Below are 25,000 nucleotides of genomic sequence, written 5' to 3'. Positions count from 1 at the left end.
GTTTCTACAGACTGTTGCTGATGGAAATGAGGCTTTAGACTGACTATACTGTAAGTGACTGACTGACTAGACTTGAATTGAAAAACGTAAATGAAAAATGAGCAAACGGCACAAGCGAAAAAATATGCAGAGTCGATACTGGCAGACAATTTTTTTTTTCCGTTTTATATTTTTAAAAACAAAATAACAGATTAAATAAAATGTACAGTAGACATATGCAATCATTGTGCACTTTTTAAATACTTCTTCTGATACGTTCTGCACAGCTGTCAACAGAAAAATCGCAAACACGAGAATAAAAAACGATGGGGGTGGTGGAAAGAAACGGGGTGGAGTCCGGGATATTGAAAGAAAGAAAGAAAGAAAGAAAGAAAGAAAGAAAGAAAGAAAGAAAGAAAGAAAGAAAGAAAGGGACGAAGGAGAGGTAAGGTAGTAAATTCTTCCATTGAAATCACTGAATATATGCTTTTAAATCTTAAATCACTTACTGTATATAAATATTTATAGAACCCCCAAAAAAAAAAAAAGTTTGAAAAAACAAAAACACAAAAAAAACAACGAATTACAAAGCAAGCAGTACTGGAAGCCACAGCAGTAGTAAGGCAAACAAAAGCCAACAGAGGCAGCGAAAAAAAAAGAAAGAATCCGGAATTAAAAAGGGAGGAAGGTTGGAAAAAATAGGGTTGTGGCTGACGAACAGAGAGACAGAGAGAGAGAGAGGAACGGTAGTGAGGGAGACTGTCCAGTGTGTTTGTGCACGTGTGTGTGAATTTCTTCTTCAGCACACCACACGTGTCTTTTTTGTGTGCTCTTCTGACAAAGGCGGCGAAACTCAACTCGCCCGCCCCCTCCCTCCCTCCCTCCTCCACCTTACTGTGAGCTAGCCCGCTCCAGGATGCGCAGGTCATAGTTCTTTTTGGTTGCCCGCAGCTTGAAGCGGCTAGTGGAGTTGTTGAGTTTGAAGGAGGCGCTCTGTGCGGCCATCGTGCTCGGGAAAACGGCCACTACAGTGTAGAGGTTGGCGGGGTCGTTGCCCCCCTTGCCTGGGGGACCCCCGCATCCTCCCCCACCACAGTCCCCCCGACCCTGCATGTCCTTCAGCCACTGGATCTTGGCTCCAGACATGGCCAGCTGGTTGAAGAGTTTCTCAGCCTCTGTACGCGTGATTCCGTCGGGGAGATCCGTCACTTCCAGGATCCGGCTGACCACTGCACACGAGACAGGGGGACACGTTAGGATACTGCTGGAGGAGCTACAGAGAGGAGGTTCTGTTTTGTATGAGTGTAAGCAGCAAGCACATACTGTGTTTATACCTTTTCATGTGTTTCATCTGTTATAGATACAGTAGTACCTTTTTAGAGCAGTAGAGTCGTCTTAAAAAAAGTAAATTTAGGCAATTTTATGCAAATAGTAGTTTACAGGTTTCCACACTGCTGACTTAATTGCCAGTGTTTTTCTCTGTTCAGTGAGGTGCGATGGGTACTTGCCTACATCCGTGGTTCCCAGATCTGTTGATGCAGATTTCAGTGTTGGACGCTTCCCTCGGCCATGCTTCATTCCAGATTGTCCCTTTAAAAAAACCAAAAACAGACATAAGCAGTCCCCTACTGAAGCTGATCACCATGTACTCAAAGCTTTGCACTTGGCACAAAATGGTAATTCAAACTCGAACCTGGTTCCAGGAGACCCAGTTTGAGGTAACGTGGCTGTATTGAACCCTAAGACTCCCCTGGTGTGCCCTGCAGCGGCCTAAAACTCAGTCTCCTGTTCCAAGCCAGAAAGCGGTTCTCTTGGATTCAGAGGACATGTTTTGTGTAAGGTGCAAAGGGAAAAACTCTCAAGGGCGGTGATTCTCTCTTTACCTGGTGTGTGGCGTATGAAGACTGGCTGTGGATCAGCGGAGGTGGACAGAGGCTGTATTGCAAAGGCTGGCCCAACAAGGAGTAACGGCTGTGATCACCTTGATAATAATAAAAAAAAGTCTCAGAAGCAGTACACTACACTCATTACAGCTGTAACCTGCCCTTCACAGCATGAATAGCACTGCGTAACAAATGACCCTAAACGAAGCCCACCCGAATTACCTTGTGCGGGCCCCGCAGGTCTGGGGAACTGTGCGATTAAAGGCAGGTGACCCAGTCCAGGACACACTGTGTTGACGTTGTTTGAGGGCAAGGGGGTGGGAGACTGGGTGGGAGAGGCTAGGGGGCTCATCTGGTTATTGGCCTGCGAGAAATGAAGAAACAGCCTGTTACGCAAAACAAACGGCACGCAGCGTGCATCCCCCTTTCCTGCCCTGAACTGCACCCTTCACAGAGATCCAGAAGGCAGCTTACTTGGGGCCCGTTGTCAGGTTTGTAGAGCTCCCCTGGTTTCTGCCCCCTCTGATCCATGCTGTAGTATTTGCACTGGTTCCACTGGACCATAGGTGGGTTCTGAGGGGGCTGGGGGCCGTTGGGGACGCTCAGCTGCATCACTACCACTCCGGGGCCTGGAGGGGCCACACCTGGAAACATCGAGAGCACAGGCTGGGTTAGGAAGAGAGTGCGCACACACACACAAACAAAGAACACTGCCTGACCTCGATCTGCCTTTGGGATCTCTGCTTAGTTCAACTTTACTGAATAAAAACTAAACAACTCACAGTACTTCCAAGTAACACAAGCACAAACGATTACGGTAAACCGGGACCTGGCTGAAAACCCAGTTGAACTGCACAGCTCCAATGAAATTAAGAGCCTTTCTTTGTGTCCTGTATTCAACTCATGCAGCCAATTACAGCTCCAGGCAAGCTGAGCTCCATCAACTGTCCAGACAGGTACAATAGGCCACCTGTGCCCATTACAGTGCAGAATGACTTGGAAATAAATGAACAAATTATGCCGTGGTCCGAATTGATTAAAGAAAATAAATCAAGGACTCGTTTTAATAAAGCTGCTGAGCAATTGAGATGTGTTTAAAAAGGGCGGGGTGGGGGCTTGATTAAAATCTGTATGCAAGCTTTTTATATACAGTAATGGGTTTTCTGAAATACTGCACTATGCAAGTTAAATCAAAAGTGGACTGCTAGATGACCATTTATAGATTAGCCACAAGATGGCACAAAAGGGCTTTTTTTGTGAATATTTACTGTATTTAATCTGTTGCAGACATGAATCAGTAACAAACTTTTTTTTAAATATATAAATTTAATAAGCTCTTAGATTTTAAAAGTTGCTGTTAATCGATCACCTGAACTATCCCATCGATTAAAAAAAAAAATTATAAAAAATAAGATTATATTAAAATGTTAGGGTACTGTCAGAATCAGAGATTGTATGACAAAGGCTGCAACTTTCCAGACAATGGTTAGTTCGCTTTCCAGCGCATTTTAATTGGAATCAAATCAGGTTTCGAAAACTGGAATTGCTGGGGGTTCATTTCGATTTCCTCAATGATTCCTCCTAACCAGACTGCGTTTGGCATGCATACAGATTCAAAACAATCAATTACAAAAAAAAGGAGAGATTTGTTGTGTGTGTAAAGGTAGTAAGTGTGCCGCTCTGACCTGAATAATGCTGCTGGATCTGAGGAGGGTTGCAAGGGGAGGGAGACTGGGGCATCTGGAACTGCTCGGACACTTGGGGCTGGAGGAACCCTAGAGAGGGGCTGTGGGAGGGAGAAGAACGGGGAACAGTTTTACATAGAACAACACTACAGCAAAAACCAAGCATCCCCAGTAGCATAATCCAATGGGATACTGGCTCTAATGGCTTATAAACATGAAGCAATATGAAATCCAGTGGTTATGAGTGTGTTTATTTCTACAGAACACTTTCAGGGGGCTTTGTTGAGACAATCATTGAATAGCACAGCTTGTAAAAAAGACTTATCTGAAAACGAGTGGTTTGTATCAATAATATAGTGAAAGGTTACAAGAATGTAGCCATGGACACAACCTGTAATGGAACCCGATTTAGAGAACAGGATTGTGTACTACAAAAAGACCCTATGTGAAAGCATGTGGTCTGCATGGTGGATATGGGTTCAGAATAGCTCTGGTGCTATACCTGAATTCCAGGGATGTTTACAGGCACTGGGGAATTGAAGCCTTGAGAATTATGCATCTCTGCAAATCCTAGCTTTGCAAGTGAGTCACGCTCGCGTTGCTGCTAACAATATAAGCCGAAAATAAATCTATTAAATCACATTTTTTTTGGAGAAAAAAAAAAAAAAAAAAAAACACCCACCAACACTTATACAACCAATCACATGGTAGGATTCAGTTTTCAAGCTACAAAGCAACGTTGGTAGCGCCACCTGTTGGAACTGCAATGCAACAAAGGGCTGTACATTGGCAATTATCAGCGAGACAGAACCTGTGCTGAAAACACATTAATTCATAGCAAGAAAAAAAAAAAAAAAAAAAAAAACTAATTCACTCTGCAGCTTGCAACAAGACACAATGAGTCACAGAAATGTTCTACACAGCCCAGACAAAACTGTGTTATTACTTGAAATGAAAAAAAAAGCTTACAATAAAAGCTTTTCTTTTGAACTGTAACAGCACGGATTCCACTCCACGCACTGCTACACATGGCTGTGACTGCTTATTCTTGCCAATTGCGCTATTTCATAGACCTGCCGACGTATTTCCCTGCTAGACTAACTCAGAAAAAACACGGGGAGTGGGGAAGGGGTGCAATCGGCAACCAATTTCCGAATTGAACATCAGAGGGGTAACAAAATCACCAAATAATCGATGCACTGAGAGCAAACAGAAGAAGCACACGCTTGGAAGCGTGCATGTGCATATTACTATACACAGCAACACAAAGCATGCCTTGATTCTGCCAAGAGGCCCCAAATAGGGCACCAGGGCAATTACATCGATTAATGAAAGTTTAGTTGAGGCTTGCAAAATAAAAACCCAAGGCGATCAAGAACTGAGTAACTGTTACATCTCTAGAGCAGGGCTGGGGTGAACTCTGGTTTTAATTCCCCTTTTTTAAAATCAAATCCAATTCCTTCAGAAGGATATTTTAGAGACATCGTTGTTGTGATTGTTCGGCTGCTTTCATTTGAAGCCAATTTAAGTGACGAAACCCTGACTTCAACTAAAGCAACGTGTTGCCACTGTGAGCAGCTCATCTTAACAGAACGCTGTTCCTTGCAAATTCTGAGCAACGCTGTATCGGAACTGATCAAGGGAACGGGGAATTGATTTTAAAAAGAAATTGGAATTGAAAAACAGGAATTGCTCCCCAGCCCTACTCTAGAATGGACAGATCCGTTACCATCCATCCATTATCTGTAACCGCTTAATCCTAGAGAGGGTGAGCCGAAGCCTAACCCTGCAGACACAGGGCACAAGGCAGGACTACACCCTGGACGGGACGCCAGCCCATCGCAGGAGATCAATTTTATGGGACGTAATGGAATACAGATTAGATCAAACATTTCCCATACTTTAATATATATGCCTGTACTTAATCTAATTCGAATTATCCCTTCCCTTATTTGTTTATTTTTGTAGCTTACAGTACTTTAAGATCGTGATGGTTACTGCTGCCTTGGGCATTAAATTCCAGCCAGACTAGATTAACGGCTTGAACCAGTTTAATTTGATGGTTTTGTTTGTTACAATGCAGAGGCGCACGACTCAAACTAAGGAGAGCGTTTTATAGTATAAAAATAAATACAATTTAAATCTCAGCAGTGAGAAGGCTGCTGGGATATTTGAATGACTCACTGCAGCGATTGTTTGCTCCAGTGTTATATAATGCTCAAACTCTCATCACACTCACACCCTCTTCCATTCAACTGGATAATCCCGCAGGCAAAATGCTGACCCACTAAATACAACACAACAGACAGGGTGTCAGGAGCCAGGGATCACTGCTTCAAATCGAAGTTCTCTGCCTCCCCGTTGAGTGCTAGAGAACGGACACCTAACTCGGGAACGGATGATTACAAGACATCATTTAGATTACGACAGCAGGCTTGCATAATGCACTCACTCTGCCTTTCATTCGCAACACATCCAGCAAAAACCACCTGGAGTGCTTCTTGTAATAGTCTGACTTAAACAGGTCTTATAAGAAGACAATTCAGCGTTTCATCATGATTTACTATTTCCTACACACAATGTTAGAACGGTGTAAGCTGCAGACAGTTATGAATGCATGTGCATGTGCTTAAAATGACTTTCCTTTAACACTTTTAAAGGTATAAGGGACATATCTGTCCCACAAATAAAAATACTGCTAACTTTCAGATTTGCAATGAGGTGCACGAATTTTTAATTTACCGACTGGTTGGATCTGGTTATCCGAACGGTCAGTTTCCTTGCGATAACTCGACTCCCTCTCAACATTTATTAAAGAGAAAACTGCTTAAACTGCTCAATTCCTCGCGTACCTTTAATAGAAATCATTCACTTTACTCTTACTTAAAAAGGGAACTTTTCCATCTCTCTTAATAATTTACCTGTCCGGTAAAAGTAATTTATCTAAAAAACCCTTGCGTTCACCTCTTCATAGTTTTAACAGGAACACTGTGACGGTTTTTCTGGAAACGGACGATTCATAGCACTTCCCTCACAAGGATGGGCGGCAGTGCTGGGGGGGTATCCCTGCTCCTACCTTGTGCTGTTCTGCTGTGCTGGTGGGATCACGCTATAGTAGACTGGCAGGGCCCCTCCTGGCAGCCCACCCTGCACAGACTGGTTCGCCGGCACCATCACTGGCTGTTGGTATGTCTGCTGCACCACCTGCTGGGAATCATTACCCACGGGAACCTGCTGGAAGCAAAGAATCTTCTGTCAGAGAGAGGAGTCATCTAGCTTTGTCTCATTCTACAGTATGCAGAGGATCTTTGCATCCTCGTTACAATCGTCTGTGACCATTCAAGAGATGTGCCTGTTATTAACAGGAGGAGAGTGGTGCTGGCACAGCTGTAGGTTACCTCCTTTAGCTAGCGTACCTCATCTACAGCCATAAAGCACTGGCAACTGTACAGACTTTATAGGCATTTGCACTCTACCAAACAAGCGCTCTTTCCAGTTGCTTCCCCATCATATACAGCTCTAGCCAAAAGTTCAGCACCACTTAGGATTTTAGGATTGAAACCATTTATAACAAACAAAAAAATAATAACAACAACTACTTTATAAACATTTAGCTATTTTAATTTAACATCATGCAATTAAAGAAAATACAAAATTATCAAAATCGCAAAAAAATTCTACCAGAAGCCATAGTAGTAGTATTTCATGTTAGATTTAGAAATGTCAGTATCTGTCATTTTTTTTTTTTTTTTTTTTTTTTGTTAAGTATGTGGAAAACTACAAATTGTTAATATTATTCAGCAGGTTTCATTTGACTTTATGATGCAAAAGTAGTTAATTCTACAGGGTGATGCAAAACTTTTGGCCACAGCTGTACAGCTCCATTGTCTAGGAAGCACACTGTACTCGGGTGCTTCGAGATATTTTTTTTAAGTGTAAAAAGCTATACGGACTGAATGCATCAAAAGTGAGTCCCATATATTTATTGCACTATCCACTTATCTGGCTTGTAACGTTGGAGGATAACTTTAGCACGTACCGTATTCCTTCAAATTTAAGACGCAGTCCAACTTTCCCACCCTTAATTTGAGGATATAATAAATCTGCATTTACAAACGCACAAGGAGGCAGTCTGCAGCCGTCTGCTATCACACAGAGCATTACAGTGCTTCTCATTTCCAGATTTGATTACTCACACCTGTTTTTCTCTCAATTTGCAAACTGTGGTACTGTTTCCCATGTCAAAAAATACGGGGGTCTGATCAGCACTTCCGATCCTGTCCAACTGCTACCACTTGTTAGAAACGCTAGAAATTGTAAAGGCTTCTCTTGGAATTCCTCAGGACGCTAACGATAATGCTTTGAAATTAGCTGCCTGCATGTCATAGGCGATTCGAGATCGGGCAGTGACGTTTTGGTTCATCTTTCCTCGGCAGTAAGTCACGTTGCTGCTTGTGTACTCTGGGTAGTAGCGTCTTTTGTTGGCGATTTTAATACATACGTCACTACTTTACTCGAATTTAAGACGCAGGCTATTTTTGAGAAGCAAAAAATAGTTCAAAAAGTGTGTATTAAATTCAACTGAACACGGTACTTAATAGCTGAATTCATTATCTTAAATCATGTTTTAGCTCCTCACTCGAACACCTTTTTTTTTTGTTTATTGTCGCTTTTTACACACCAGTTTTTTTTTTTTTTTTTTGGCGAATTACAGAGCTATATAAAAAAGGGGTTAATTCAGTCAGCAACCTGATAGGAAGGAAGCGTAGGATACTGGACCACCATGCCCTGCATCTGGTTGCCCATGCTGCCCCGCTGGTTGCTCATGAGGCCAGGATTCTGTGGCTGTTGGACCCCCATCATACCCTGGTAGGCTTGTTGCTGGTTTGGCATCATTGTTTGGAGACCTGTTGAAATTGCAATCAGAAAGCGACGGCTTTAGGAAATAATGAAGTTCCTTCAGCTGGCCCCTGGGTGTCAAGCTCCAGTCCTCGAGGGCCGCAGGGTCTTCCGGTTTTCATCCCAACTTAAGCTCTCAATTGATCTAATTATTTCTCAATTTGACATATTTAATAGTTTAAAGGTCTTTTACAGTTGATGGTTTTAAACATGCACTTGACTCAAGGCACACTACCTATGAAACATTTGGAGGCCTGAAAAGAAGTGTTAATGTGTCCAGTCAATCAAATAAGTAGACCAATTAAGTAATTGAGAGCTCGGGTGGAACGAAAGCCAAAGACACACCGTGGCCCCCCAGGAGCCGAGTCTCACACCCCTGAGCTAGCCTACTGGTACGTTCACTATAGGGGGGCAAAAAAAAGGGACCAAATACCCATCCAATACAAAGGCTGTTTAAGGAAATGGTTTTAAATTCAATTAAAACAGCCACAACTACCTTCACGAAATACGTAATGCAGTACACAAAAAACTCAATGTTTAGTGTAAAATGAAATGCCACTTGATTAAGGGACACTGCAGTTTTCAACCAGCATTGGTAGAGCAGACAGAAACGCCCCCCCCACCTGACTGCTGTGCTGGCTGGGGCATCTGCTGAGCTCTCTGGGAGGCGTAGGAGACCTGGTGGGAAAGGGGCCGGTACTGCTGACTGGAGCCTGGATACTGCCCAGGAGGGTAGTAGGACACCTGGATCTAGAGACATAGAGAAGGGGGGTATATCGGCTGGGTGGGGGGGGGGGGGGGGGGGGGGGGAGGGGGGGGGGGGGGGGGGGGGGGGGGGGGGGGCGACAGCATGGATTAAAACAGAAGTGGATTATGAAGTTATAACCAAGGACTTAAAGCTCTCTTTCAAATAACGGCTCTATAGATTCCTGGTACCTAATCATGTCATGTGCTTTGGTCACGTGATCTGACTGATGTTGATCACAAAGCAGGTAGCGACAGCAACATTCCATCGATTGTCACAACTGAACAAATCTGTTTTCTAATGTTTTTTTTTTTTTTTTTTTTTTTACATATTAGTCCTGCACCCAGTCCAGGGTTTCAGAACTCTCCTTGTTCATGTGTATTACTGAAATGACCAGGTGCCGTGATTAGCCCACTGCTAAATCTGATTGCACTTAAAGCATGAACACATCCCCAGATCCTGTAGGTTTACTATCAGGAGATTTAAATAATCCGTTGAGTTCAGAAACAGAGGGGCGGGTGCAGGACTGCAGTGGGTTTATAACCCGGATGTGGGGGTTACCTGCTGGGGGGGTGGCTGCATGTAGCTCTGTGGTGGTGGGGGCTGCAGCACAGGCTGTCTCCCCCCTCCGGGGGTGGAGGGGGGTGGGGATGTGTGGAGCCAGGCTGGTACCCAGAGCCCGGGATGGGCTGTCCCGTGGAAGCCATGATGTAACCAGGTTGTGGAGGGTGCTGGGACAAGACAGTGGGAGTCTGGTACAGGGCAGGAGGGGGCTCTGCTTCACCGGAGCCCTGCCGACTCAGGCTCATCTGCCTAAACTGTGGGCCCAGGTCATCGGCCTGCAAGACAAAGTGAACATTTTCAGGTACGCTAAAAGATCTAGACGATAGCACAGCAAGACATATTACTATCGTGTTTCAATGCTGGTTTACAAACAAATTCATGGATCTTAAATTAATTCAGTTTTCACAAACTTGCGTGGCTCGCTAGTGCTTTTCTAATAGAATGAACGTAGGAAAAATAAATAAAAACTACTTATCCAATGGGCATAAAGTATAACAGCAAATCTTCTTGTCCCTGGCGTCGGGAAATATGAATTGCACACCCCTGCTAGTGCATTGCAATTTTCAAGAGGGTCTAAAAATTACTAAACAGGCACTATAATGCACAGGATGCCACAACGAGTTCATGCTTTTTATAAGGCAAGGCTCTTTATATCAGCAGATTAAACAGTGTTGTGTGGTGGCACTCTACATTGCACACCCAGAGCTCGAAGGTCAATTTGGATATACGGCCACAAGAGGAGAGTCCTTTGAAATTATAACTGGCAGAAAAGGGCAACAATGTTTCTACATTTCCCACTGCATAAAATAAAATGAAAACGGGACAGCAAGAAATGGCACTCTGGCTAGTGTGCATACTTATTCATAAACCATCTGTGTACTTTATGAAAACACAGGCTGTCTTCATTTTACACACTACAGCACAAGAGCCACAATTCTTCACCTCTCTCTCTCGAGCTTCTTCTCTCTGTACCACGATTGATCCAAAACAGCTGGATGAAAGGTAGGTGAGGACACACACACACACCCGACACTATAAGGGATACCTTAGATCTACATGATTATATTTTCCTTTTTCCATTGATTTAGGCTTGGATCGATAATTACTATGCATACAAACTATTCCAGAAACAAAACTGAATCTAAAAGCGCAACTTCTGTTGCCATGGTTGCAGAAGTTACAGCTGCACAGCCCCCAGTGATGGACTTCTCGTTTTAATACAGCAGCCTCCACGGTTGAAAAACAACAAAAAAAAAAAAGGACAGAAGTCGGTAACCCTAATAAGTAATGATTTAAGCCTAAAAATGAATGCAGTAAAACTCCCGAGCAGCCTCGTTAACCTGCCCTGTTGTCATAGCTAATGCAAAAACAAGTCATACAAACTTATCCCACATTTAAAAGTTAAATCCAGTTAAATTCAACATTCCCCAACGCTCCCTGGTGCCGGGACCCCCTTGAAATGAGACCCATATCTCAAGGGTTCTACCCTGGTTACACAAACGCACTTGAAATGAAAAATTTAAAATTTGTTTAGATAGTAGGAGGTTTTACAGGTCAACAATAATGAACAGGTAAGGAATTAAAATGTAGGTCTGCTTGAATTCCCTTTAAGAAAGTGCAGTTAAGGTGGGTGTACCATGGTGTACTGCTGGGGAGGAGAGACTGGAAGGAGAACCTGGGGACAGGAGCTTGCCGAGTACTGCATAGTCTGTGGAGCTGGGACAGGCTGTGGAGGGGGGAGGGGGGAGGGGATGGAGAGAAAGAAACAGGGTTATCACAGGGTCACAGCCCCACTGCACAGCAGTTCGAGCTGCTAAGCTGAAACGACTATGCAAGTCTAAAACCACACAGTGAGGTTCATTTTCATCTTAAACTTTACCAGAGCAGAGTTGTTACTGCAGTGAGGATTCTATTTTGGCATCTCTGTTTCCGTATAGAAGATTTATGTTTTCAAATGCAATTAATATCGGATCATTTTATAAAAATCACGAGATCCTTTAAGAATTAACTAGAGATCAGGGACATGCAGCTCGTTTATCGCCCGACAGTGGCCCTACAGTGTATTAATTCCATTTCACTGATTGAATATATCGTAAATATTTTTTTTTAAAACTTTGCTGACTTGCTTTTTCTGATTTTTGTCACGTAAAAAAGCAGTGCACCATTTTAATTCGTACAGCGGAGGGTAACTTCTTCTCATCGGCTTGTCTCCAACTAACTAACAAGAGTCTTCCTCCCTCTTTCTCAACTGCACAAACCCGCCGCATTGAAAAGAACCCATTCCCAACATAGGAGGCTTGTTGCTAGGGAGGTGACATCACTGCCCTGCGCCTTTTGCTACACTGCTGCAACTTCTCAGCTAAAATAAAAACTGCTTCAGCAAGTAGAGACTTAATCTGCTTTGTGTTCTTGTGCAATGTGTGTGGCAACAGTACGATATTAATATTTTGATTTTAATTGTTCTGTATATTTTGTTTGATGTGTATCGTGCAGTACGAAATAAAATTAACAGTAATTCTAAGGGAATTCTATGTAGACAGAGAAGTTGTCTTTCTTTGCCCGGCACTCCTCGGGCCACAGGTGACATTATTAAGAGAGCTGGGGGTGACTCACCTGGCCCATCATGTGATTGCCGAGGGGAGGGTGCTGTGGAGTGGGCAGGAGGCCAGTCTGCTGATGCGTCTGCCCTTGTGCTTGTTGAGGGGGGCATGGCAAGAGGCTTCTCCCGGTTTGAGGAGCTTGTGGTTGGCTGCACAGATCCAGGGTGCCCATTGGAAGACCTGAATGAAAGTAAGAAGGTAAAGTAATAAGGTAACGTTCTCCCTCATGATTTCAATAATTCACGGTAAGACCATGTGGGCAGTAAATTGCATTTTTTAATAATATATATATATATATTTTTTTTACTTTTGGATGTATTAGAATGGTAACATTAACATGTGTTTCTATAAACCTTCCCTTCCTGTCTCCGAAGATGAGTTTAAGTTCTGAAGACTTCAAGACTTCAGAAGACTGTTGAGAGAAGGCCGTCAGAATCGGTCAGTAGGAGGTGGTGTGGTCTAATGGTTAAAGAAACAGGCTTGTAACCAGGAGGTACCCGGTTCAAATCCCAGCTCAGCCACTGACTCATTTTGTGACCCCGAGCAAGTCACTTAGCCTCCTTGTGCTCTGTCTTTTGGGCGAGACGTTCTTGCAAGAGACTCTGCAGCTGATGCATAGTTCACACACCCTAGTCTCGTATCTTGTAAAGCGCTTTGTGACTCTCCCACTATGATATCTTTTCTGCTACATAAACTATAAGATTATTATGTAGTATATATATATATATATATATATATATATATATATATATATATATATATATATATCCCATTTTAATGTGAGGTAGTAATTCAGATTTTAAAAGGAGAGTAAAAATGACTTGCACCTCTAGTTAAGGGGTCTGTTTCCCTGGGTTTTCCAATTTAAACTACTTTATTATGATTGGCACTTTATTAAACGCGTCAACCAATTAAAACACATACCGAGAACAGCATCCTGTAGGACGACCTGTTCCAAAACAGAAATAAATTTCAGGACTTCTAGCAACATACTTTGTACTGCATTTTGACCTCAATACACTGTCTCTAAGAGACAATCAGTCTTGATTCTAGAAACAGCCAAGATTTCTCTGGCTCAGCATTCTAAAAACCCCATCCCTCAGCCCTTTCAATCGCGTCACTGAGCTTACTTCTCAGTTTCATAGGCAATTCTGGCTGCTGGCTTGGAGGGAAGCTCACTGGTTGCAAAACAAAATCTGCAAGCAGTCAGACTCCATGAGCTGACTGCATCCTTCTGATAAGCATTATACAACGTATCCATCCACCTGATATACTTTGATGAACGATCTGTCAAAAGCAAGCAATTCAAGGGCAAGAAAGGAAGCAGTTCAGTCTCCATGCCTCAAGCCTGCCCTGGACTGGAGAGAGCATTCTTTCACCAAAGGGGCGAGGGAGGGTGCAGTTAGGTCTCCATGCCTCAAGCCTGCCCTGGACTGGAGGGAGCATTCTTTCTCTAAAGGGGCGAGGGAGGGTGCAGTTAGGTCTCCATGCCTCAAGCCTGCCCTGGACTGGAGGGAGCATTCTTTCTCTAAAGGGGCGAGGGAGGGTGCAGTTAGGTCTCCATGCCTCAAGCCTGCCCTGGACTGGAGGGAGCATTCTTTCTCTAAAGGGGCGAGGGAGGGGCAGCAGTCTCCATGCCTCAAGCCTGCCCTGGAGGGAGCATTCTTTCTCTAAAGGGGCGAGGGAGGGTGCAGTTAGGTCTCCATGCCTCAAGCCTACCCTGGAGGGAGCATTCTTTCTCTAAAGGGGTGAGGGAGGGTGCAGTTAGGTCTCCATGCCTCAAGCCTGCCCTGGAGGGAGCATTCTTTCTCTAAAGGGGCGAGGGAGGGTGCAGTTAGGTCTCCATGCCTCAAGCCTACCCTGGAGGGGTGAAAGCTGTTTTCAGAGCCATCTAATACTCTCTTTTTGATACTGTCAAGACCACTTAGACAAGGGTAACGAAACACTATGATAAATCCATTTAATAAAAAAAAGAAACTGTGATAATTAAAACTAAACCCTTAAGATACATTAGATTGCTAGAACAAATTGAGTTCTTGGAAGCTTTTTTTTTTTTTTTTTTTTCTGTACACCTGCTTTAGACACATGTGCTGCATGCATATCAAATAGCTGACCTGTTTGAAATCAAACGTTATATTCCTTGTAAAATGTACTCTGATATGTGGGCTGCTGCAGAAAGAACCAATAAATACCCTCAAGACAAACCATATCCTAAAATACCTTGTAGGGTTTACGCAGTAAATAAATCCATCTTTACGTGCACACAGTGTAAAGGTGATATCGAGGCAGCTGTTTGTTCAGCTGTGTAGCTGGATCTGGTAATGCAAGATCATCAGGACTCTGTGAAACGCCTCTTAAAAAAGGGGAGAAATAATTGCGTTGCAATTTCTAGATGACAGCATGAATTGCTCTTTCCAACCCCACGCAACATGCCATTCCATTAAGAGTGTGAAAATTAGCAGCATTAATGATATCCAGTTGGTTTGTAATTACAGCTATGGCCAAAAGTTTTGCATTACCTAGAATTTTATGATAGACATAATCAACGAAAAACGAACTACAAAATGATATTTCAAGAGTCTACCAAAAGCCATAACAGTAGTACAGCATTTCATGTTAGATTTCAAAAAGTCACATTTTTCATTTTGTCAGTTTTCTGTTAAGTGTATGGAAAGCTACAAAGCAGTATGTAATTCAATGTGTTAAACAGAACAATAATCAGCAGGTTTAGTTAAGACTTTAAACTTTGTTAATTGTATAGGGTGATGCAAAACATTTGGCCATAGCTGTAATTGGAACTTGACTTATTTACTAAATACTGAATTTGAAATAAGATTAGCCTACACTCTACACCTGGGCCAACATCCTGCATAAGGTTCGTAAGAAGAAAAATGGATTTTAAACACTTGGTTAACACTGCTAAGAATAACCGCACATGCACATGGCCAATGTTTAAACATTTAAAAACTGTTAACCATCAACACCCCTGTCATGGATTAAATGTTCACTTTCACACGTGTGTGGTGTGACTGGATCAGGTCTACGCAGGAGGAGGAGGAATGTCTCTGCGCCCACCTGTCCGGGAGAGCCTGCAGCCGGTCGGCCCTCCCTTCCCGCTGCCGATGCTGTCTCCGCGGGTGAGGATGGAGATGCCGCTGAAGCTGCTGGCCTTGGTGACAGGGGGGCGCAAGGTGCGGCTGGAGCTGTCCGAGTCCGTGCTGCTCCAGGGCCGCGGATCCAGGCACTTGAGCTCGCTGTCTATGCTGCTCTGCCGGCTGCTGGAGGCCCGGCTAGAGCTCTCCCTGTTCCCCCTGGGTGGAGAGATGGAGCACACACTCAAATAGAGGCCCTGGCACACCCACACAGCTACACGGCAGCAGCTCACTTGCATCTCTTTCAGTGGGTCTTTCATTCCACGGACCTTGCAATTGAACCAAGGTGCTCCGTTAAGTCAGAACAGAACAAGGTCCTGAACTGGACTGGACTGGACTGGAGGAGCCACACGTGAAAACCACGGATCTAGGGCTTCTTGTAACCAAGACCCTAATAACTTAAATCTGAATCTTTCTAGGAACTTGAGGTTTGAATAAATAATTATTAACTCTGATCTGGTTAGAACTAGCTGCAAGTAAAGAAATTACCAACAGTCTACAAGGCTTACAGTGATCTAGTCCAATAAAGCTTTCAAATTAACACACACGACCTGCAAGGCCTATGTTGCCATAAACGAAATTCAGACACTTAAAAAGTTTTGATAACTTACAGCCGTTGATTAAAAAAGCATTAGGCTGTACACGATATACTAGGTAAGCAAATTGAATGCAATTTCAGATCACATTATTCACCTGATTCAATTTACCAGCGAGTCTATTAAGCTTGCTTTCTTTTTCTTTTTCACTGTGGTGTCAGGACTTGCCTGTACTACCAACCGAAGTCATTGTGATCATCTCAAACTATTACTGCACAAGAAGTCTTGTAAGAATGAACCATTTATACCGACAAAAACATACAGCCTCCGCGCCTCATTTTTCAAAAAGGAAATCAACCATTTAAGGGTGTAAAGCCATCTATGCATTTCCTTATTCAAACCCAGACTGATTTCAACAGCCGACAAGAGAGTAGCCTGGGGTTTACAAAGCAGCACGTGCTCAAGGGGAGTAACAATGCAGTAAATCAAAATCAGGCAGGTAGAGCAGACGATTTCAAATCGACCAGATGAGTAGGATGGCCACCCAAACTGCTTTTACACGTTTCATTTACTTAATACCCCAAAGGATATATTGTTAACTATGCTTCAGTATTTTGGAATGGATTAACAATTAATTAATCTTTGATTAATAAATCTTCACAGCCCAGTACCAGCATCAGATCTACTCTCCTATCGTGGAGTGTTTGTTAAACTACCAAGCATGTTTGCATGCGTACAAAAGGATTACAAATCTGGTTTATTTCCATAAATTAAAAAAAAAAAAAAAAAAAAAAAGTACTGACCTTGTGTTAATTTCCTTTCGCAAACACATATTGTACTGGACTGTGTCTTTTAGATTTTGTTGGTTTTAAAAAGCAGGTTGTAGTAACCAGAATCTACAGCGTATAAATGAACAGCATATCAAAAACAGCCATGCAGTTTAATAAAAAATAAATAAATACATAAATAAAATAATGAACAAGTGGTTCCCAAGATATAGCCTTCAATAGCTAAGCCAATCAGACACCAGTACTGCAACAAAGGTCACCATTCACAGCACGCAGAATTAGTACAAAATGCCCATGCAATGTTTCAATAACAGTTACAACTGTTTGATGGTTAAACTCAAGTTAATGCAATACGCATGATCATGGGATGCCAAGGTATTTGCCCAGTACAAAAACGATGCTCACGTTTAGTCAAAACACATTACAAGAGAGCAAATGACGATGTTAAATTTGGGCGGTCAACAGCAATACAGCCAAACCCATCTCACTCTAAAAAAATAAATAAATAAAATCTGCGAAGTTACACTTCAGCCACTGCGTTCTTACACAGCCTGCAGCCTCGACTGTTCAGAAACCAATCCTGAAACTTGTCAGCTTGAAAAAGTCAGCACAGCCTGTGAGGGATTTCAGAGCATTTCACAGCACCGGGGAACAGAATGATTTAAATTCATGCTGAATGCATGTTATCTGACAAACCTTAAAATGTTTAAATTTATCCTCCAGACCTTACATGTTCTTTTATTTTGATTATAAAACATGGACCTCCTGTTCTGCTTGTAAAAGTTCTTTAAATGATATGACCCAATTACTTTGGTGCATTTTAAGGACTTCCCATATCGATATGAAACAAAAGGAAATGTGCTTTTTTTAATTTTTTGATGCACGCATGCAGCGCTACGATTTTGACAGATCCTTGACACACAATAGAATACCGATTCACACACTAGAATAAAAGGAGCATGGATTTTAAAATGAACAGCTCAAACCACAACCCTCAAGACCTCATTAAAAATCAACAGGCCTGCCTTCCAGCACTCTATGAATTATAGTATAATAAATAACTTGCAATGCATTGGGCTTGAACCTTCCCTGCAACCCCCCAATCATGGGTTTCAGAACTTTCCTTACATTTGGCTAGCTCTATCATTTAAATAATATACTGAACTGAAGGTATTTCTGAAGCCAGGACTGGGTGCAGGGCTAGTGCGAGTTTCAAGACCTGTTTATTTAAGGGAGTAGTTAATAGATATAAAACATAGAAGAAATACAATATGCTGTAATGATGGAGGCTAATATTTAACAAGCAGCCATGCACGGGCAGGACAAAAAACAACAACAAAAAAAGAAAACCAAATTTTCAAGCAGACTGGATCATGACTGGCAACAACACACAGGTACCTAAAAATCTGCCTCCTTTTTTGAGAACTAGAAGAAAAGCCTTCTTTGGAGAGTCTGTTGGTTACATTAGAGAAAAAAGGGCATTACGTTGGGAAGCAACTCTGCTTTCTCAAATAAACAAACAGAAATAATAAAACAAAAAAGAAGAACTTGGTCACTTTGGTTTCAAGATCCGTTCACACGTTTCTATAAAAAGCACGTTACTGAGGGGGAAAATACTGCATTCAGACCATTGGCGGCCACAATAAACGCTTTAGTTTGAACATTTATTGGAGTTCTAGGTGTGCTGTTCCAATCCTTCACAACACGTTTCACGGATGCATTCTTTCTGATGTACAATAGATCTTTAAAACCAAGATGTTTGCCAAATAAATTTCCAGCTACAAAAAGATGACGTTTAAGCACTGGAACGAAGCCTTACCTGCTGTCGTTGATGTACCCATTTTGCGAGGACTGAAAAGAAAAGAAAACCTGTAAATTATTACGGGTTTATCCACGGTTTCCATCGTTTCTGCTGTTCAATCTACACCCAGGACCACAACGCTGCATGTCTGCCCCTTGCATTGCATCTTCAAATACACTGATTTATGCAGTAGTGGAATCAGAGGGGTGTAAATAAGCTCAGCTCACTGCTACCACCCCTGTGCGGACTCAGGAGCGGCAAAGACAAACATACGATGTCCCCTGAAGCATGTGCCGTCAGCTACCCATTCATACTTACTTCCCGAGCGAATATGCGGTCTCTGACTCTCTGGTACTCCTCTTCTCTCTCTTCTATGGATTTACTTCTCCTGCCATCCTGTAGCGGGACTCTGATCTGTTAAAAAGAAAACCAAGTGAGCTGTCTGCCTGCCATCTTCTCCCAGCCCAAAACCAAGCCTGCAGTCACAGCAACCTCGCCCTGCAGTTACTGCATGAAGTCTGAATGCAAACAGAGGAAGCACCATGGTGTTTGAGGTGCTGCCCCTTTCAGATCAGGCAGCGAGATGTCAATTCTAGGTCTACTCTGTGGACAGGGAAAATATCACGTCTAGTTTTTAATTCTTCAATTCTCCATCTCTTATAAAATGGAAGGCATGACATGCCTAGAAATAAGACTAAAGGGGAATCCATCCTATAATATCTAATTCAAATCACAATGGAGACAGATCCTAACAGGGTGTTCTTTATTGTTTAAATAAATAAAAACTAATGGTGATTCTACCAATGTCAATAACGAAAAACACGCACAGAATCACAGTAAAAATTCACACTTATTCATAACTTTAAACGTATATTCATGAGCTCTGTTGGTAATGTAATTTTATACATTTATATTAATAGAGAGACACACACACTGCACTATGTAATTGTATTCATACATATAAATACTCCCACACACACTCATTCTATGCATGGACAAACCCTATTAAACCATGTGTGAACGATAAAAAAAAAAAAAAAAAAAAAAAGATCCATTCACCTGGTTATCATCCTTATCAACACTGGCGTCATCTCTCTTCAGAATGAATTTCTTTTGGAAATCCATGTTCCTCTCATCTTTGATATGCTCAGAAAACCTCTGCTCTGGGCTACAAGAAAGAAAGAAAACTATTTAACCACTGGAGCTACGCTTTAAAAAGGTGTCCCTGCTTTGATGACAAACTCCAGTTAGCAACTAGCTGGTTCTGCATGACGAAAGCAGCCAGGTCTATTGCATGTAGACTAGTCGATTTTTCGTAGTGATGTGGGACAGGATACGGTTTCACTCAATAAAATGTTCTCAGTTGAAAAAAACAAGGACAATCATGAGAAGATACATTGGGAGAGAGAGGAGGTCGTTTGGTCCATCAAGTCCCTTGCTAGCACACCAAGCAGAAGAGAATTGTTTTTTTGTTCCTAGTGGTTTTAGATACTTCGCCTACTAGGCTATTCCATGCATTTATAACTCTGTTTTAAAAAAAAAATAAAAAAATAAAAAAATTCTACCTTCCATTCTAAAACTTATTTCAGGTGTGCCAATCAAGCAGTGGCTTGCATTAACTGGTTTATATCACTTAGGATATTTATGCCAGTAAGGCCTGAGATTAACTTACATGCGGGTGTTGCCGGTCTTGTTGATAATGACGGCTTTTCCAGTTTGGTCGACATTGTGATCCATGCCAAAGTAAGCAGCGACCCGGTGCAACAGCATGCGGTGATAGGAGGTCATCTGAGGAAACTTCTTGTACTGATTACTGAGGATGGAAAGAAGAACCAGGAGAGAGTCACCCCCCCGTGCCTGGCTTTACTGTTTAAAATCAACAAAGAAAGTTTGCAAAGCAAATATCCTATCCATTTACGAGAAGCACTGCAAAAGAAAAAAAAAATTGCTAGCAGGAAACTACGAGCTCAATATTAAGATAGACTGCGTGTTAAAGATCCATTAAACAGCTACACACTTCTTGCTGCGTATAACTTCTGTAATTGTGAAATTGTGAACGCATCAACAAAACCGACTTACTTGTTATCATTGATAAATTCTAGAATATCCTGTTCCAGTTTTAGCAGCATCATTCTATCCCTGTTTTTGGAAGGGAGGGGGGGCAACAAGAGAGAACCACGTTAATTATAAAGCAGATAAATTGGCATGTCAAAAAGACATTGAACGCGCAACGATTACCTTGGATTGTTTTTCAGCGTATTCACCAAGAACTCGTGCACGTCTATTCCTGTTGAATCTGTGTACTCCTGGCTGGAGTCTGTAAAAAAAAAAAAATATATAGCATCCGGTCGGTATACCGTTTCATTTTCTGCTTGATGTTTTTTTGGCTCCTCTGTTCCCTATTCCCTATTTCGCAGCTTAAAATAAATTGCTGTAGTATGCCGTGTGTTCGATCAGCACTAGTTTGCACGAACAAAATTAGAGGGGCCGTGTAAAGATGGCGTTACCTCGCGACAGCATTTTCTTGGGATCCTTCTCTTTATTTTTATCTTTCTCCTCCTTCTCCGATTCTTCTTTGGATGACTTCTCTTCCTCTTTATCAGAAGGACAGCTGATGTGTAACTGAATAATGTCCTTTAAGGCAACAGAAAGCAGGGAGTTAAGGAATGGGGAAAAATACTTGCTGCACTGCAGTTTAAGACATTCCAGGTTTAAAGATGAACTAAATTGTATACCTCAAGTTCATGCCCTCATTGGTGACGTTAAAGTCTTGTGCTAGGTGAATCTTGCGATGCCGTAGAGAAATTTAACTATAATTTTAAAACGCATATACAGCTACGGTCAAAAGTTTTTGCATCACCCTATAGAACGAACAAATTTTGCTTCATAAAGTCGAATGAAACCTGATGAATAATGTTACATTAACATATTGAATTACATGCCGCTTTGTAGTTTTCCATACTCTGACAAACTGAATGTGACATTTTGAAATCTAACAAGAAATATTGTACTGCAATTATGGCTTCCGATAGACTTTTGCGTGATCATTTTTTAATTTCTTTGATTGCACGATTTAAAAGACACAAAATCTAAAATTATATATAATATGTCCTAAAATTTTAGGCGATTCAAAACTTGTCTACAGCTGTAGTTTCCCCATTTATCCAGAACCACGCAACGTTACCTTAGGTAAGCTAACTAGGGTCTATGGAGCTAGCTGCAAGTCTAAAAACGAAGGCGATAAAACCATATGAAACTGAAGTCAAGACAAATTTGTACGAGTTCGTATGCCATTCAGATATTTCCAATGGATGCTGTTCTCAATCTTCCCTACCCTACCACTTCAGTGAAGTGAACTTGCATTAGCACACAAGGAGCCATAAGGTCTTTGTACCCTTGGCATAACTGAAGTGCCAGTGCTACTGCCCAGCAGGGGGGGCGTGGTTCGAGTGAGTCTCACCTGTGTTTCCTGAGGCCCATCCCCAGCGAAGGGGCTGGAAGATTCTTCACACACTGCAAGGCTTCGCACCAGCTTTAACTTTGCATTAGACTGCCCAAAAAGAAAACACAATACAAAAAAAATCAAATCAAAACAACTAGCGTGTTCCCATCCAATCCACATATCGAAATACTATAGCACATTGTTCTTTGGCACGTGCTGAGCTAATATTTTTGCAAGGCCATGTAGTAGATAAAAAGGAAACCACATAAAAATGCATAAAGATGTACAATTTAATGCAAGCAGAGAAGACTGACACAGGCAGCATCCTCAGGACAGTACCTTGGCTCTTTTCCTGCTGTGTCCATAGTTTTGGGTTCGCCGCTACAAGGAACAGAAATGAACTCATCAGCTGGAGAAACAAAGCTACACAGACAGAGACAGAGGGTGGGTCCTAAGCACGCCACCAGAGGAAATAAATATTACAGGACGTTCCTTTTGTTGTTTCAGGCGGACAGGAACACATGCAGTGGCGATGGCAGTGCAGTGGAGGCCTTCTGTGAAAAATATCCAGACTAGCTCATTCATATTGCAGATCCATATTAAATCATATCTCCATGGCTTCCCTCAAGTGTCTTGAGCATATTAACAGATCTGTTCATTACAAATTTGCCTTCACATGTTTTAGGAGTTTAAAAGGACGTCACCCTGGACAAACAGTTTTTTTTTTTAGTTTTCTTTTAACCTGTATAAATAAAACATTTTCTATTATTGTCACTCTCTTGCGATGCATGGTCTCTACAGCACTCGTGCTGAAATATGTCTGACGCTTACTACTGTCAGATCAATATTCTTTATAGAAAGTAAAGAGGGATCAATGAACATGCAACGCTGCAGAATATTCTTTACAGCAAATGATGCGAAAGCGATTCGCTGAACAACGACAGCTGCAATAAAAAAAAACGCAGCCGTATAAATATAATTAAAGTACAAAAGCAGCAAGACAATCACTGCTCAAACCACACACCACCCACACTGCAGTACCCAGTGAGTCACCCATATACAGGAGGCACGTCAAAGCTCATTGCAGGGGTTAGGTGCAGCCCTGGGTTTCAGTGCACTGCAGTACTGGTTTTTTGGAGGTTCAAATGCAGAACTGGTCACCAGTTAAAACCAGGTCCCACGCTAGTGAAAAATTACTTTTTCATAGCATGTACTGAGCTTGAATATTGTGCTTTTATTGTTAATTTGGCAAAATGAATGCATTCACATCACAGTAATCCGTATATATATATATATATAAGGATTACCGTGACGTGCACGCATTCAATGCATGTAAAAATATATTTATATGCCACCCCCCGATTCTAATGTTTTTAATAACTGGTGCTAATCAAGTTAAATCACAACTGAGCAAGCGCTTCGACATATATAAAAACAGGCACTATACATCCGTAATGTAAATGAGACATACATACAGGACAGACAGGCAGTCCCAAGACATCTGTTTTCACTTGTGCAAAAAGGGAACACCCTAGCCAGTTTCAACCCACTTGGACTAGAGGTTCTCTTGGAACGTGTGTGCACGGACGGAGATATGCATGTGTAAATCGACAGGCTTTTTTTTTTTTTTTTGCTGCTGTTCCCGCACCTGTGGGTCTAGCTGTGCATTGGCCTCGTCAGCCTCCTCCTCCGTCCCCTCCCTGCTGGGCGAGCGGCTGATGAGCTTGTTCTTGTTGACCGACTCCTTCACCAGCATCTTCTCAGACTCCTTCATGATGTCCAGGGTTTCTTGGGTGCTGTAGTTGCTGGACATCTTCCACGTTCGAGGGGGAAGAAGGAAGGAGGAAGGAAAGAAGGAAGGATGGAAAGGATGGCAAAGCTATGGAAGGACAAGTTGAAAAGGTTTTAAAATGACAGTAGTTATTTCAGGGATCCATAACTTCAAAACACACTCAAACGCAGGTAAAACTTCTCAGCTAGGGCCTTCTTCGATATGAACATTACCTGCAAAATAACTGACCTAATGGCAAATACTGATTGGGCTAATTTACCATTCAGAATAAAACGAGTGAAGAAACAGCTGCTTGGATTTGTCATGACTTGCTTTTGTAAGACTCTGTTGGAGACCTGCAATCATCACAAATCCCAGCAGCTGTCTCTTCAGTTGTTTCACTTGGAATGGTAAAATTAGCCCAATCAACACCAATGACCCACACCTGTGGAGAGCTCATCCAGATAATAAAATAAAACTGGCTTGTGCAACTCTAATCAGATAATCATCTGCTGAACCAGAAACCGCAATTAAAAACTGTTTTCAGATTGGTGAAAGACTTAATCCTCTTCCAAAGAGGGCAGTCTCGGGTCGATTAAGTTCAAAGACTGGAGATGAGGCAGAAGACCGTACCTGGAGCGCGAAACTGATGCTACCAATCAAATTTCACATAAGACTCCAGGAACTGGCTACAACAGATTCCTTGGCAGAGCGACGGTTAAATTGCATTCCATATTTTGAAAAGCCTGGTGAAGCCGCTGGGATGAAAAGATCATTCCTCAGGCATTCTCTCCCTTCCAGGCAAACTCTGAGGAGAAAGAAAAAGCAAGCCACACTTTAGGTTGGTTAACTTCGAAACAATAATACAATCTAAAACAATCCTAGCATCTCCTACCTTGACTATAACTGCAAACTCATCTGCATCATGAGGAAACAGAGCAAGTTGGCACCTGTAAAGATACTGATGTCTAATCATTTGATCCTAACATTGGCGGATTGAAACACTGACACCATTTATGGGTCCTGCTTAAAAATACACCAAGAGAGACCCCCGCACAGGGAGGATTTAACAGATCCTGTCACCATTCAGATCAATTGAACAGACCCCATTAAGTGTGGCATTTGCACACACAGATGAAAGGACAGGCATATATC

At 42.2% G+C, this 25,000-nt stretch overlaps 1 protein-coding gene across 1 annotated transcript; it reads right to left on the bottom strand.

The window, feature by feature from the left end:
• Positions 1–17: 17 nt before the first annotated feature.
• On the bottom strand, positions 18–24,649 carry LOC121308992 (R3H domain-containing protein 2-like). Its single transcript, XM_041241778.1, is given in 26 exon segments — positions 18–1,208; positions 1,488–1,569; positions 1,863–1,960; positions 2,085–2,226; positions 2,337–2,506; positions 3,548–3,648; positions 6,624–6,778; positions 8,297–8,454; positions 9,070–9,196; positions 9,753–9,824; positions 9,827–10,030; positions 11,392–11,481; positions 12,369–12,535; positions 15,431–15,666; positions 18,230–18,283; positions 18,651–18,682; positions 18,951–19,046; positions 19,692–19,800; positions 20,305–20,445; positions 20,712–20,771; positions 20,871–20,949; positions 21,140–21,266; positions 22,093–22,182; positions 22,414–22,455; positions 23,723–23,953; positions 24,479–24,649. Coding segments are annotated over 25 exon segments (3,135 nt in total). The 5' UTR covers positions 23,888–23,953; positions 24,479–24,649; the 3' UTR covers positions 18–870.
• Positions 24,650–25,000: the final 351 nt, after the last annotated feature.

This window comes from Polyodon spathula, unplaced genomic scaffold, assembly GCF_017654505.1.
Source record: "Polyodon spathula isolate WHYD16114869_AA unplaced genomic scaffold, ASM1765450v1 scaffolds_816, whole genome shotgun sequence".
In the NCBI taxonomy this organism is placed as follows: domain Eukaryota; kingdom Metazoa; phylum Chordata; class Actinopteri; order Acipenseriformes; family Polyodontidae; genus Polyodon; species Polyodon spathula.
This window is presented reverse-complemented; position numbering and strand designations above follow the sequence as displayed.